General features: G+C 45.8%; 1 protein-coding gene across 1 annotated transcript; it reads left to right on the top strand.

Annotated features, from left to right (window-relative positions):
* Positions 1-3,179: 3,179 nt before the first annotated feature.
* Positions 3,180-14,046, top strand: RGCC (regulator of cell cycle). The gene is made up of 5 exons (XM_019715481.2): positions 3,180-3,441; positions 3,997-4,182; positions 10,780-10,887; positions 12,703-12,765; positions 13,650-14,046. Exons 1-5 carry the CDS (start codon positions 3,393-3,395, stop codon positions 13,655-13,657), a joined length of 414 nt encoding a protein of 137 aa, XP_019571040.2. The 5' UTR covers positions 3,180-3,392; the 3' UTR covers positions 13,658-14,046.
* Positions 14,047-16,164: the final 2,118 nt, after the last annotated feature.

Below are 16,164 nucleotides of genomic sequence, written 5' to 3'. Positions count from 1 at the left end.
CCTAGGGATGGAATCAAGATGAACACAGAATTGGAATCACACATGTGTACTAAGAGATAGGTAAGAGCATATTAACTGTAATATTATTTGTGATAGAGAAAAACTGGAAATGACCCAAGTGTCCACCAACTGAAGAGTGGACAAATAAATTGTGTGCTTTCATTCAACAGAACTATATTTGGCAGAGAAAAATGAATAAAGTAGATCTGTGTGTATCGACATATGTGAAAACAATGAGTGGAAACAAAGCATTTCAGCATGAAAATAGTTATGTGAACTTAAAAAACACATAAAGCAATACTGTACATGTTTACGTAAACATATAAGTATAGTTTAGGTACAAAAACATGGACTAGGAGGGTACATACCAAATTCATGGTAATGACTGTCTCAGAGGAAGGCAGAAGGGAGATTGGGCTGGGAAGGACGAAAAAGGGGATTTCAACTTTATCTCTGTTGTTCTATTTCTCTTACTAAGAAATATTTGAAGCATATGACAAGGTGGACAATGTAATTACTTATTAAGAAAATGTAAATTAAAGCCACAAGAAGAAGAAGAATAAACTGCAGTCAGATACCAGTATATATTCACCAGAATGGCTAAAATGAACAAGTCTAACAAGATCATATGTTGACATGAATATGGAGCAACTGGAATTCTTATACGTTGCTGGGAGTGTAGATTCATTCAACCGCTTTGGAAAATGGCATCTTCAAAAGCTAAGCATATGCCTATCCTGTGATTCTGAAATCCCCATCCTAGGTACAAACCCAGGAGAACTGAGTGTGTATATGCACCGAAAGAAATACATAAGATGTTCATATTAGCCAATGACTAGAGATAATCAAACCAATTTGGTTATTCCACTTCTAGATGTGTGAATACGAGTATATCCTGGAGACCCTTAACTACGTACCCAAGGATGCAGGTTAAGATTATTCATTGCAGCACTATTTCCAGCAACAACAGCACCAGCAACAACCACCACAATGAACAACCACAAAATAACAACTTACATACTCACAGGTAGGAGGATGAATTGAGACTGCGACAGCACGGATGATTCTCACCGACAATATGTTGAGCAAGAGAAGCCACATAGAAGAGAATGCATACAGTATGATGTTGTTTAAGGGGTTTTAGAATCGGCAAAACTAATTCTTGGTGACAGAATTCAGAATACGAGTTACCATAGGGGTTACCTATGGGGTGCTATTGACTGGAAAATGGCATAGGGACCCTTCTGGGGTGATGATAAAACATCTGGAGGGTAATTTAACACTGGTGTATACACAGGTAAACATTTACCAAATTGTATAGTCAGGATTTGTGTACTTTATTGTATGTAAGTTATACCTAAAAAAATATCTGAAGCAAAAATAGCAAAATGTTAACATGTGGTCATGCTCAGTGGTGGGTTCTAGAGTGCTATTACTTAATTCTCAGTATTTTCTTGTATATTAAAATTATAATTGTAATTAGGAAAGAGGGAGAGAGCTGTAGTCCTCCACACCCATCCTAGAAGAGGTGACGCATTGAGTGGGGGCCCCTTGCCCAGTCATGTCCCCAGCGCCTGGGTGGTTCCCCTACAATGAGATGCAGATAAAAACCAACCCACCCTCTCCTGGAGGAGCTCAGGGTATCTTCATTGTCACTGTCTCAGTAAACTGACATGGGGCTGTTTTGTAGGCTCTTTTGAAGATCAGCTTGGCTGTTTCTTTAGCCATCATGCAAGAGCTGGGGTGGGGTGTCCACCCCCCCACACACCCCAACCTGGCTAAGGAGGGAGAGCTGCATTTGGAAGGCACCTCCTTGGCCTCCACTCCCAGAATGGTTGCTGCTCCACTTGCCTAGGGCCTCAGCAGTGGGTAGCAGGGCGAGACAAAGAGCATGAAGAAGGGAAAGAGAGAAAAACAGAATTTAAAAGGGGAGATGGGAAAAAGAAGAAAAGAGATACAATGAAATATGCACATGCCTTGCCTTATTTCTTCAAGGACCAGGGTTATCTGCTCCCTTATTTGGAGCCTTTTCCTCCTGTGGGCTCAGGGCTCCACCTTACACTGTGCGGAAGGGAGGGTGTGGTGAAGCCAGACAGACCTGCCTTTCCATCACTACTTGACGGGCAGGCTACTTAACGTCTCTGCCTCAGTGTTCTCACCTGTAAAACAGAAGCAGTAATTCCACCTCGCAGGGCTGCTGTGGGGCTGAAAATGGTGCATGCCAACACCGACCTCGGAGCTCATTGATAACGGGGGTCAGATGTCTGGCTTCCCTCGGAGGCCGGTTTTGTGGGTGGGAGACTTTGGCAGGGTTGTCCGATGGGACTTTCAGCGACGATGGCTGCTGAGCACTTGATACGTATCTAGTGCGACTGAGGAACTAAACGTTTCATTTTATTCTATTTTGATTGCTTTACATTTAAATAGTAACCGTGGCGACTGGCTACTGCGTCGGGCAGCACAAGGGCAGTCGTTCACGGCCACGACTGGTCCCCCGCCCGGCGGCCGGGCAGGGTGGTTCCGCAGTGTAGACGCAGAGAGGCGCCCGGCCCGCTTTGCACCTACGCAGTCGTTTCTTTCCGAACAAGCTCCTCGCGTCAAGTGGAGGCTGAAGGGAACGCAGGACTGGAGTCAGACCCCGGGCTCTGGGTGGGAGCGATTGAGGTTCCCAAACACGTGAACTTCGCCGACTTCTGTCCCTCTCGCCCTCCACCCTTTCTTGTCTGTCCCCCCGCAGCCCTTAAGTCCCTCGGGGAAGTGGGGTGGGGACGCGCAGGATTCTCTCTGGGCCTCTGACCGCTTTGTCTCCTTGATTCTTCGCAGCGAACTTGGCATGCTCAGCATTTCCACTTCCCAGATGAGAAACTGAGGCTCGAATGGTTAAGGGCACAGGGCGGGGGAAGCAGCAGAGCTGCCGCCCACTCGTAAATTCTTTGGGGCCCTGGTGACGCCAAAAACACTTTCGTGGGTCGGGTTGTCAGGGCGCGCGGGTAAAGCGGCGCATAAATATTTGGGGCTGTAACCTGGGCTCCGGCCACTTCTCGTCACTGCGGTTCCCCGGCGGGCGCGTGGCGAGGGCGGTGCCTGGGGACAGGGACGTCCCCGGACAGCGGCTGGGACCGTCCCCCGGCCCCGCCCCGTCCCGCCTCCGCCTGCGGCTATAAGACAGCTGGGCTCGGGTGGCGGTAGCTGGTGAAAGAGCGGGCGTGCGGACCGTGCTGGAAGCCACACGGTGGAGCGCGGCTTGGGGAAGGCGACTGGCAGAGTGGGAGCACGCGGGCGGGAGAGTGAACCCCAGACAGCGCATCCCAGCCTCAGCGCAAGCGTTCACACGGTCCCTGGGCCAGCACCTCGCAGGACCCTCTGCCACGCACGCGGGGCCGAGCCCACTCATGAAGCCGCCCGTGGCGCAAAGCAGCCCCGCGGCCGCCGCGGCCGCAGGTGAGTAGGGGTCCCGGTAAAGCTCTGGCCCCATAAGTGGGGGGTGGGGGGGCGAAAGAATGGCAATGCCGTGTTGTCCTTTTATACCCAACCTCTCCCTCCATTCTCACCCGTGGGACCCTGCCCCTGGAGGGTGCAGCCTCCCTTCCCACGCGGGGCTGGAGATCCGAACTGACACTTAATGGGCACATTCTGACTCAGTCTTCCCACCGCCAGTCGGTTCGCAGGGGCCCTTGGGGGAGCAAGCGTGGGAACAAGTACCCGACAGCGCGTGGGAAAGAGTTCCACTGCGTGGATTAGCAGGATGACCTTTGGCCTTCGCAACTTCAAGCGAAGCTCAGTTTCTTTATCTCAAATGGGCTTGAAGATAGACCTCGCTCCAGGGGGTGGTTGAGAGTCTGAAAAGATAAGGGGCAACATGCAGCCACCGCGTGGCTGTCGCTGGGCACGCGCGCAGCGAGTGGTAGTTAGCCTCAGGAATGGTGGCTGCCCCCTCCAGGCGGGACGCGGTGGCGCCCCGCCCCCATCACCTGAGTTCACGGTCCCTGTCCCCAGCCCCGGCCTTGGACTCCGCGGCCCCCGGGGACTTGACCGACGCGCTGTGCGAGTTTGACGCGGTGCTGGCTGACTTCGCGTCGCCCTTCCACGAGCGCCACTTCCACTACGAGGAGCACCTGGAGCGCATGAAGCGGCGCAGCAGCACGAGTGTTAGTGACAGCAGCGGCTTCAGCGACTCCGAGAGTAAGTGCGGCCCCACCAGGGAAGGTGCCCGGGGCCCTGGGGACCCCGGTACCCGGCCACTGACGAGCCCTCTGGGCTGGGATCTCCTTTGCGAATCTGTAAACCGAGGGGTGGGGGCCTTGAGTCTCTCCAGGCAGGAGGCCCAGCGGGGACAAGATGGGACTTTGGGGAATGGGGACGATCATGCGAAGGCTCTTGAGGGCCTCTGGTCTACCTGCCGCCTGCAGGTGTTAGGAGGCAGGAGGGTTTAAGTAGCTTGTCCCTCCTCATTCAGACAGGACTTCCTCCTGCCACCCAAGCCAGGCCTTTCCACAGATCCCTGTCCCCTCTCCTTTCCCCCTTTTCTTCCCTTTCAGCAGTAACTTTTCAGAGGATGTGGAGCAAGTGCCACGGGAATGGGGATGAGGGGACACAAGAGGGCACAATAGGGAAACATTTGTGAAACCAGGAAAGGTTTCATGAGCTGCTGTTCTTGGGATTTTTGAAATAACCTCTTGCACTTTTTTTTTTGGCCCTGCGCTCCCAGACTTGCTGCTTGCTCCATTGCGTACCGTTTTGAAAGAATCCCAGGCACTGTGGACGTCAAGTACTTTAGGAAGTGTACCTCTTCCTCCAGGCAGGTCCAACAGGGAGCGTGGTGGCTTTGACTCCCCACTCAGACTGGACCGGGAGCCAGGCAGCAGATGGGTACTGAGATGCTTGCTGGTGATTTCCAGGGTCTCTCTGTCCTAAACAACCTCAGAAAAGAGACAGCCTTTTCCAGGAACTCAAATGTCCTGTAAGGATCATGGATATCTGTTTAGGTGTCAGACACCAAATTTAGTGACTTTTCAGTGTTATGTGAGTGTTGGTTTTCACCTTGTGGATGGCTTATTGGTTTCCCAAAGTGAAGTTGAAATTAGTTCTGGGTTATTCTTGAGACTTCCCTCCCTAGGTGGGTTACAAGCATGAACTCACTCCCTTTGCTGCCTTCCACTCTGGAAGCAAAAACAATGACCTTTCCTTGTGATTCTCTTCTGAAATCTGAAGCTCTTCCTTGTTCCAGGGCAAAGATTCAGTCCTAGACTTACACCTGAGCTGTCCTCCTGAAAAGGGATAAAGGGCACTCGCTACCCTCTGCAGGGCTTGAGTCAGAAACCTGAGTTCCAGCTTGACTTTTTTTGGCAGCCTTGCCCAAGGGTTAGATCTAATTGCAGCTTTGAGGTGGAAGGGAATGGAATAGTGTGCTGTTAATTTTTGGTTTTGTATCTTTGGATTTTGCTGCTAATGACCAGACCACTTATTTTCAATTTCAAAGGGAAGTCTAAATAAGTTTTTAAAATTTGTCTCACTATCTGTGACCAAACTGAAATATGTCTCCTTCTCCAGGGGCATGGAGCAAGCTATTCATCAGGGACAAATTCCTTCCCCCACAGGAAAGAAAGCTGGGACGGCCTGTCCAGTGCTGCTGTATTGCAAAGAACAGTTCCTTTCTAAACCACAGCCTCATTTGGCTAGAATAGGGTCTGAGCTGGGGCGATTGCAGCTCCCTCTGGGTAGGATTTCAGATCTGGGATCAGTTCTCAGGGGCCTCAAAGAGAAGATACTCGAAACACATTCTTAATGATTTCGGGGGGATATTTGGAATTGTCTGTAGTTTTTCTTAGGATATGTGTGTGTAATTTTGCTTTCTGCTTTTGTTGTAAACCGTTTGATCCTTAGTTCGATGGTTCAAGAAGTAATGGAGAAGGTCTAAAGAAGGCTCCGATGACATCAGTCTGTTCTATAAATGTGTACTTTGTCCCCCATCAGGCAGCTTAGAAATTGTCTTGGCAGAAGCTGTGTGTATCTAAGTAGTCGTTTCTTAAGGAAGCATAATATGTGTATCATCCTTGCCGCCAAGAATCGAGCACAGACACATTTGTTACATTCATCTGTCTGTGTAATACTTTTCTGTGGAAGAAAATGTCTGAGAGAGGTTGATCCTACCGAATTTAGGCCAGCAAAAGGGAGACACACCAGGGTAATGATAACGAGAGCCAAGCCCTTGCTATGACTACTCATATTATTTAATTGCTCTTGCTCTTAATGACCTCTTAGCTGTGCTTTAAACATCATATCTCACATGCTCCCTACCACAGTCCGATAAGGCAGGCGCTGTTATCTCCATTTTTCTGATAAACTAATAGCACCATGTGGGCTCTCTCTCGAAGGCCTTGCTCTGTCACCTGGATGGTTGGCTGGAATGGGAGCTGGGGCCTCAGGAATAGACTTGAAGTTCCGTTGGACCCAGATCGCGTGCCTGTTTATCAATGGTGGGTGTGTTTGAAGGGTTTCTTCAATGTGGCGGTCATCTTGCCGGGTCATTCGAGCCCAGGCTGAGCCTCATTAGGGCCCTGGGTAATGAGTGGGCCTCAGTTTCTCTAGCAGTAAAATTGAAAGGATGCTATTTAATGGTGCAGTTACAAGCATCCGTGAGCTCATGATTAGGAAGAAAATATTTGTTCTGTTTCATGCTTTCAAGAAAACATGAAAATGCTTATACTGAGATTTGATTTTGGGTGCTGAACACAGTGCAATATACAGATGATGTATTATACAATTGTATGCTTGAAACCTATATAATTTTATTAACCAATGTGACCCCAATAAATTTAATAAAAACAAAATAAAATGCGTATACCATGCTAGATCACATAGACCAGACATATTTGGGCCAGTCATGCATGAAAATGTAATGTATGAAACTCTGCACCAAGGTTCTCCTGGTTTTCACTGCATTGCTCTTAGGAGGTATGCACTACAGGCTTACCTGTTTTTTGAAGAACCCTTCCTTTCCTCATGAACAAAAAAATTAGGTTGCGTGCATCCAAAGGAGAAAAATATACATTTCTTCTTCCCCCCGAAGAAGTCAGTTACTTGGGTAAGCTAGGAGAATGGATATTTAATAAGGAAATAACCCTTCCTGTTCTCACTAAGACATGCAGAGGACCAAAATAACAATTGCAAGATAATTTTGCATGCGGGGTGGCATTCAAATGGGCATGATCAAGATAGGCCCATTCCTCTTCCCGACTTGGGTTCCCTCAGGTAACCTCAGCGGGAGTAGTTGTGACTTCAGCAGTAAAAGGGCGTTGCCTTTCAAACTTGATCCTCGGAAATGCTTCTGGAATTGTGAACATCTTTGGTGTAAACTTGTTTTTTTAAAATATACTATTTTCTCAGTGTTTTCAAAACCGTAGCTACACATCGTGACTTCTCAAATGGGTTGAAGGCCTGAGGTCTACTGTGGATGTGAGGGCCATTATGAAACTTCGGGCCATTTGGGGGGATGAGAGACTGGCCTCTTTAACATATGCAAGACCTAGAATGTCTGTATATCTTTACCTCGACCATTCCAGCTTGGCCCTAGGAGAGGGGACCTTATGGATCCCTGGGTGTCAGCACGACAGGTAGCGTGTTGGCTGCTCTGGCATAGGAACCACTGAGAGTAGAACCTGAACTTGTACAAGCCATCAGAGTGGGAGGGGTTAGGAGCCCCCAGCTTGCTCTGATACTGTGTTAGGCATTCCAGGCGCATGACAGGTCTCATTCTGATGGCCGCCTAGAGAGGTGTCTAGAGAGACCCAGCAGTCCCAGAGGGGAAGCTAGGGCTACAGTGTGAAACTGAGAAAGGGACACTGTCTTATTCTATCCCAGTTTTAATGTAATGAGGCTGTCAGAATTTAAATTTTGATGAGGCCATCCATTCCCCCCCCTTCCCTGTGGCAAAAAGGAAACAGGCCCAAGGCTTTCTTTTTCTCAGTTAATTACTATAGTTTGCTTGCCTTCTACGTGTGGGATTGTGCTATATTTACAGGAGCTCTGGGCAAGGTTCACTGTCTGTGGTTTTACTTCCCTCTGGACTAGCAAACGTTGGTGTGCTAACCCTAAATTACCTTTCTCCCTACCCCCAAACCAAGAAAGCACGTCTACCTTTTAAACAAGCCTGTTTTTCCAGCTGAGTTTCTTAAGCTCTGTCGGCACTTCTAAAGTTAGATATTTGTTTGTTTAATATGCTTACATTTTTTTTGACGGTGCCTTGGAAGAGTTGATCTCTGAATTTGAGTTTCCTGGCTTCCAAGGTGACTTGCCAAGGACGTTTCTCATGGGGCTTTGAGTTGCTTGTGAGATGGCCATTAGAGCTGACTGAAGTAGATGTTGTAAGGCCCTAAAATATCTAGTCTTGCCACCTGCCAACGTTCCCCAAACCATCACTCTTATGTGTTCCTTGAGCCCCTGTTAATACAGCACCTGATATTGGGGTGCGGCAATCATAACATGCTATCAGCCAGCAACACATCGCTGTCATTTTATCAGACTAACTGGCTGTTATTTTGCAAGGAGTAGAATTCTAGGGGAGTGAAAAGATGGGAAGTCAGGCTTTGCTTACCTTTTAATTTCTCACGGTGTCTACCTAGCACGAGATCTTTTTCACGGCAGGGGCTTCATAAAGTCTGTGGAATGAAATTTGATTGGATGAAGGGTAAACAGAGGTCTGGAGCTTGGAGTACTCTTGTGTTTGTTCTTGAGAAGCTTGTTCTAGGATTCCTCTGAAGATACACTTCTCTTGCGAATTTTGCTACTCTCTGAAGAAGAGGAGGAAGCCTGGGCCCAGAATCTTGATTTGTATGGCTCTCTGTGGTGACCTCTCCTCTCCTGGGCATGCCGTCTTCCACTGTGCCGGGAACTTTAGAATAAAGTCATGAAAACCAGAGGGATCATACATGGAGTGCCTAAGTTATGATTCTCCTTTTGCAAAAGAAGAAACTAAGGCTGAAGTAGTTTGCACAGTCACACAGCTTCCGTGTGACATCTTGTCCCACACGTCTTTATGGTGGCAGCTTTGCTGGGGCTCTGACATTGTCCTTTTCGTCGTTTCCGTGAACAACATGTGTAGACTATTACCATAGGGTGGAACTAAACTGTGGGTGTGTTTGGCTCTAGGATGCTCGGGGTTCATTTCCTTTTGATGGTTGAACATTTTGGAGCCTGGAGTCAAGTCTGGCCCAGATTGTCTGCAGAAACTCCTGGAAAGAGAGAGGCATCCAGGTGTAGCAATGAGCTGGAACATGAGCACGCACGCGCGCACGCACACGCGTGCGTGTGTGTGTGTGTGTGTGTGTGTGAATGTGGATATAAAATCCTGGAGAGTTGGGGCAGAATAGACATGAAGTTCAAAGTCAGGACAGGGCCTGTGGTGCAGGATGGGAGGAGACCCCGGCTCTCCAGGGCCATCTGTTTCTGGGAGATAGAGACAGAGGTGTGGTCACCGAGATGTGGGCCAGTGGGCCTCTGGGTTCGGCACTCTGGGCCAGATATGGGGGTGATGCTCTTGGGTGTCCCTCAGAGCCAAAGAGAATGTGCTAAAGGCCTCGTATTCTTTTATCCTGGGCATATCTTTTGTAACTTAGTCATGTTCATTTTGAGTTAAGGAGACCAAAGAAGGATGTTTTTGCCTCCTCCTCTTGGGCTGGAGGTAGTGGGATGAAGTGAGCGATTCTCAAGGAGGAGTGGGGGCTGGCCAGGCCCCCAGGACGCCCCTGTCCTCTCCACCTGAAGATCCTCTCCAGAGCTCACCTCTGCTACCGTAGCTGCCTTTGTGTTTTGTTTTAATCAGGAAGACTGTTCCTTTGTGACCTCAGTGGCCACATCCTGCTTCCGCTGCCGGCTGTGCCTCTGAGCCCTTTGAGTTGGTACAGCGCAGCCAGCAGCTCCATTCCGTGTCACAGCCACATGGCTGGGCTGGCTGTGGGTTGGTTTCCTCTCCTGTGGCAGGACTTAGAGAAATAGAATCTCAGGACCGGGGAGGGATGTTAAGGATTATTTAGTCTACCTCCCCATTTTACTGGTGGATAAGCTGAGGCCCAGAGGTACTGTCTTGTTCAAGAGCATCCAAGTAGCTGAGCAGTTCCCTTGATTCCCCATGCAGCTCTGCTTCTTGGGACCTTGGCTTGCTGACGCTCTGGTCTTTGGGGGTATGACAATAGAGGGACCATGAAATCGCTCCAAGTGTCTGTGACAGACAAGCTGCAGCACAGGAAATCTTTATCTTTGCCCCTCTAGCTTATTCCCAGAGTGTAGCCTCTCAGGAAAACCATGACAAAGATGCTTGACCAGGCAAGGAGGTTCATTAAGTCATGGGATCCAACCTTATGTTTGTATGTTAGGGGCTTCAGAGAGCAGAAAGGACATTTTTTAGGAAAGATGATTCCTTATGGCTAAGGTGCCAACCCCTGCTGTCCCCAACCCTGCTCAGCCAGACACCTGGGCACTGGGCCCCTGTGTGTTGCAGAGAGAGGGTCTGTTCATGTTACCCCATCACACCCTGCCTTTTTCAGGGGAGCAAGGGCCCTCTGTGTGCCCGATTGGAGACATACACTCACGCACACACAGGCACACTCCCCTGCCTCAAATCCTTTTGGGGCATAAATATAAAATCTGGAATTCAACCTGTTTTCTTTTTTTCCTTGTTTTTCACTATGGATTTATACCTTTTGCTCTTTTTCGAGGTGAGCTGTTGCTCATCAATAGGCTATAGAAAACCATTCCTCATGAGTTTCCTTTTCTTTCCGAAAGGTGCAGATTCACTTTATAGAAACAGCTTCAGCTTCAGTGATGAAAAACTGAATTCTCCAACAGACTCTACCCCAGCCCTTCTCTCGCCCACTGCTGCCCCTCGGAAAGGTGAGCTTCTGAGCTGGAGCCGAGTTTTTGGCTTCCCTATTCCCTTCCCCTTCTCACTCTCTTTTCCCTTCCCCCTTTTCCTCACCAATCTTTCTCAAATGTGCAAACAAATAGCTAACACTAGTGTCTTAGTACAGTACAGTGTGAAGTGCAATTTGTTATTTCTCAGGATTTTGATCAGTTTGAAAATGAAATCAGAAAGTTGGCAGGTGTGGGGGGCAGGGAGGGGGCAGGAAACCAAATTCACAGGGAAAAAGAAAGCTTGTGGACTCCAGAGTCTGCTTTCTCTCATGTGGTGTTGTCAAGACTATGCCAGATGACACTATTTTCTCAGACTGGTTGGTTCTAGAATTTAGAACTCAGCAGTTAGGCTTTTCAGAAAGTAGAATTCTTTTTATTGCATTAACTATTCAACCAATGCTTTCAGATTACCAGTTTAGCAATTAAATGGGGTCATCATTATTGAGACAAGTGATGATCTCACATGATTCAGAATAGCAGCCCCAGCCGGTCTCTCCTGTGATATTAATAGACCTAAAATGTTTTTAAAGATGCATGAGCAGTTTCTTATTTTTTGGAACTCTCTCCAGCTAGAGAGCTGAATGTTCTGTTATCGTGAACAAGTGCCCCTTTGAAAACAAAAGGAGGTTTTTTTTTTCCCCCTCAAGAAACGTTAAGCTTGTTGAAAATAGTTGCAGAATGCAAGAAAAATGGAACATAGTTAAAAAGAAATATGAAGAGTCCATCATTTTTCTCACTCTGGCATTAAAGCAGAATTCCCCCCCCCGCCCCCCGGCCTTTTTTTCTTTTTTCCAAAAGAGACCTTTTAAAATTCTCTTCTCAACATAGCAATGTTAGCAGTCGCTAGGGACTCTGCCATTGTCCAGCCTCCGTCTGTAACGGATCTGTTGAATTCAGAGAGAAAAAGCAGTCCAGAAAGTGGTTTAAAACCTGCCCAGATCTGTTACTGATCCTCAAGAGGTAGGAATTAAAGAGGGGAAAAAAGCCCTACTGGCAAAGTGACTTTAAAAGCTAACGAAGAACAATGAGCCATTTGTAGCCAGCGGGGGTTAATTAATATAAATATCCAGTTATGTATTTCAGAGAAGGCATGAATGATGAACTCTCTACACAAAAGAGTAAGATATACAGAAAAAGTATATGTCTCGGGAGGCAGCGAGGAAACAAAATCAGGACTTGTTACCTCGAGCTGTCCCCTGGGTGGGATGAGAGGTGCCTCCAGTCCCCTTCCCTTACCGCTCTTTGTTCCTCTCATACTGGAGGGACTCTGAGGGCCGCAGTGTTGCCCTGAGAGGACAGCACGAACAAGAACGTGTCAGACAGATGTGCAGACTGACGGGCAGCACGAATTACAGGATCTGGGTGTCCTTCCCCACAGGGCTATGCTTACCAAAGATCTTTGACTGATAACTCAAATCCTACACAATCAAAAATTCAAAACTTTTAATCTTACTTCCTGGCCCCTCACGCTCTGCTGCCCCTCTCCCCCCATCAGACTTTTAAGGCTGGGAAGGGAGATTCTTCTTCCAGGTTGGTGGGGTGGGGATGGGGTGTGGGGGATGAGGAACTGAAAAAAACAAGAAACATTTTGGCTTAGTCTTCAGAATACGTTTCTGAGTTGACTGTAAGTAAGTAAACATCGGAGCAGACACTCAGGGTTGGTACAGGACTCTCTTCACGAACATCTCTGAAGATAGAGAGAGATGCAAACTGAGTTACAGAATCATGGAAAATGTGGGAGTCATCATCTGCCTTTGATATGGGGAAACTGAACTCCAACCCTTATTTTTTCAGCCAAGCTCGGTGACACAAAAGAGCTAGAAGATTTTATTGCTGATCTTGACAGAACATTAGCAAGTGAGTACATGCCTGGTATTAAGAAATCAAACAGAAAACTAACTGACACCCCTGATAAAGTACTTTAATGTTTACCAACTTGCCTGGGGGCAGGAAGTTACATCATGATGCCTCTTTAGGTTCCCAAACAGGACCCTAGTGGCTCACAAAGAAATTCAAAAGATTAGCTTGCTTTCAAGTAGACCGTGTGCCTTTTCACACAGCGAGCACAGGCCACCAGCAAGCAACGGCATTTTGTTTGAGGGGTGGAGAGTAAGATAGCAGCACAGTCCTTAGAGCAAGACTGGGGTTTGACTGTGGTGATGGCCTACCAGGCATTTTAGAGAAGAAATGGGCTGACTGACCATACAGGTATTATACTGACAAGCCAGAGGGTTCCATCCCATGGGCCAGGGACATTTCCCAGGTTAGATCCAGGACCTTGGTGACGTCTGACTTCTAGAGGGTTGGGTCCCAAAAGAGAGAATTGGCTCGGGAGACCCTGTAACCAAAGACCCACACCAATTACGGAAAGATGGGGATTACATACTATACCTTATTTTCCTTTGGCCATCACACTTAATGAGGTCCTTGTGTATTCTCTACCTGAAGATTTGATCGCCCTGTTTCTTACATGCTGTACTATCCTGCATCAAAAGACCAAGGCCTGTTTTGGCAGAGATTATTGTAACTGCCGCACAATTTGTATTAGACCCATGTTAACAAGCCTGCCCGCTTCATGGAAATTGCAGCTGGCTGCCCACTTAAAGCAGTTAATCAGACACACACTACAGGGGAAGCCTGCCTTTAAGTTTGTTGTTTGGATACCTGTCGGAGATGGTGTCATCTGGTTAAGCACAGGAATTGTAAACTTTGAGTGGATAACTTATCTGTCTTATTTACAGGTATGTGAAAAAAGGAGAAGTTCTGGGTCCTTCCATGATAATGGAAGAGCTTGAAACCTCTGAGGATCTGGTAAAATCCGCTACAGAATTTGCTGCCCGAAGAGACAGAAATGAAGACTCACCTACCACCACCGGACCATTCTCAGGCTCATCCTATAACCAGCCTTTGGGCTCATCTCTGGGCAATTTCAGCAGTGAAACTGACTTTGTTTACCTGCTTGCAGCATATTAGAACAGACCACCCATGCTAATATTGTATTTTCACTTAAAATACAGCTTTCCTGTAATTTAAAGTGCTTTTATGAAAATATTTGTAATTAATTATATATAGTTGGAAACAATGATATGCTCTTCCCATTATAATATATTTTTGTATGCAAATAAAATTTGGACTAGAGTCTGTATCTTGTAAGTTTCCTTATTTCCCTTTATTTCTTTCAATATATTCCCGTTCAAATCATACTCTGGTGGGAATAACACGCCTCGACTTCTAACAAGGACGGTGGGTGCTGCCAAATTGTACTACACGACAGGGTGGTAAATGTCAAGTGTTACTTGAAGCTCATTCAGCACTTTCGAGGGAAATGGTGGCATATGATTAATGGGAAATTTTAATTTGAGGATTGTGGTTTTGATGGAATTTGGGGTTGTCGTCTATCTCTGTTCTCCACATATTTTAGTACCTTTTTTAGGTGCCATGGGCTCTTTCCTTCAATTATGGGAAATACCGGTTTTACTTAAAATCTAGGACTTAAATATGAGGGAAATTGGGGGTGGCTGGAAGACTTAAAAATGACGGTGCTCTTCTAAGATCTGTGGCCTGAGGAAGTTTTGATGGCGTTGGCCTTGATAATGACATTTGGGTAGTTCAGTGGAGCCAGAGGGTCCAGATACAAAGTTTTCCATAGGGTAGGCTGTGCATGTAGCAGCCATCACCTTCCCCCTCCCCCTTTTGTGGAGGATGGAGAGAGACATAAAAACAGGAAAGTTCATAATTTTCTTACCTACAGTTTTCTATTTAAAACCTCTATTAGGTTGGTGCAAAAGTAATTGCGGTTTAAAAGGTTAAAAAAAGAATTGCCAAAGCCGCAATTACTTTTGCACCAACTTCATAAAATAGCCAGGCATTACTTTGATAATCAAATCAAGTTATTTAAAAACTAATTCTTAAATGTTTCTATAGAACACAAATCCAAATGATTTTATTTATACCTTCAAATGCTAACTATTATATTTGAGCTGCTTTTTAGGGCACTGGGAAACTAAATTGCCTTTTAAAAAATGTTTTCTTTTCTCCAAGTTTCTGGGAAAGCTTATGGGTTGAGCCCAAATATTTTCTTTATTTCTCTATTAAGATATAATTCACATACCCTAACATTCATCCTTTAAAAGTATACAAATCAGTGGTTTTTAATATATTCACAGAGTTGTGCAACCATCACCACTGCCTAATTCTGTCTTTATGGATTTATCTATACTGGATATTTTGTGTGAATGGAATCATACAATATGTGACCTTTGTGTCTGGCTTCTTTCCCTTACCATTACTGTTTGCAACATTTAGCCATGTTGTACATGAATCAGTACTTCATTCTTTTTTATGACCAAATAACAATCCACTTTATGGTTATAACATATTTTTAAAATCCATTTCTTGGTTGAGGGACATTTGGGTTGTTTCTACTTTTTGGCTGATCAACAATGCTGTTATAAATATTCACATACAAGTTTTTTGTGTGGATATATGTTTTAATTTCTCTTGGGTACATAGCTAGGAGTGGAATTGCTGTCATATAATTGCCCTATGTTTAACTTTTTGAGGAATTCCCAAACTTTTCTATAGCAGCTGAACCATTTTACATTCCCACAAGCAATATATGAGTGTTTCCATTCTTCACCAACATTTGTTTTGTCCATCTTTTTTAATATAGCCATCCTAGTGGGTGAAAAGTGACATCTTATTGTGGTTTTGATTTGCATTTCCCTGATGCTAATGATGTTGAACATCTAGTTATGTACTTATTGGTCATTTGTAGATCTTTGGAGAAATATCTATTCAAATCCTTTGCCCATTTTTTAGATGGTCTTTATTATTGTTGTAGGAGTTTTCTATGTATTCTGTACACAAACTCTTATCAGACATATGATTTGCAAGTATTTCCTCTTATTGTAGGTTGTCTTTTCACTTTTTTGTTAGTGTCCTTCAAAGCACAAAAGTTCTTAATTTTGATGAAGTCCAATTTATCTATTTTTTTTTTGTCATTTGTGCTTTTAGTGTCATATCTAAGAAACCATTACCTAATTCAAGGTCACCAAGAATTACTTGTACATTTTCTTTTGAGAGTTGTATAAAGTTATACAACTATTACATTATACAAATCTTACATTTAGTTTTTTGATGTACTTTGAATTAATTTTTGTATATGATGTGAGGTAGGGATCCAATTCCATTCTTTTGATTGTAAATATCTAGTTGGCATAGCACTATTTGTTTAAAAGATGATTCCCCCCGCTC

The sequence above is a fragment of the Rhinolophus sinicus genome, linkage group LG04 (genome assembly GCF_036562045.2).
Source record: "Rhinolophus sinicus isolate RSC01 linkage group LG04, ASM3656204v1, whole genome shotgun sequence".
NCBI classification, from domain to species: Eukaryota; Metazoa; Chordata; class Mammalia; order Chiroptera; family Rhinolophidae; genus Rhinolophus; species Rhinolophus sinicus.
Note: the sequence above shows the minus strand (reverse complement) of the source record. Positions and strands in the feature narration are given on the sequence as shown.

Coding starts and splice junctions, on each gene's coding strand:
- RGCC (XM_019715481.2), top strand. CDS start 3,393: ATGAAGCCGCCCGTGGCGCAAAGCAGCCCCGCGGCCGCCGCGGCCGCA. Junction 3,442..3,996: donor CGCGGCCGCCGCGGCCGCAG/GTGAGTAGGGGT, acceptor CCCTGTCCCCAG/CCCCGGCCTTGGACTCCGCG. Junction 4,183..10,779: donor CGGCTTCAGCGACTCCGAGA/GTAAGTGCGGCC, acceptor TCTTTCCGAAAG/GTGCAGATTCACTTTATAGA.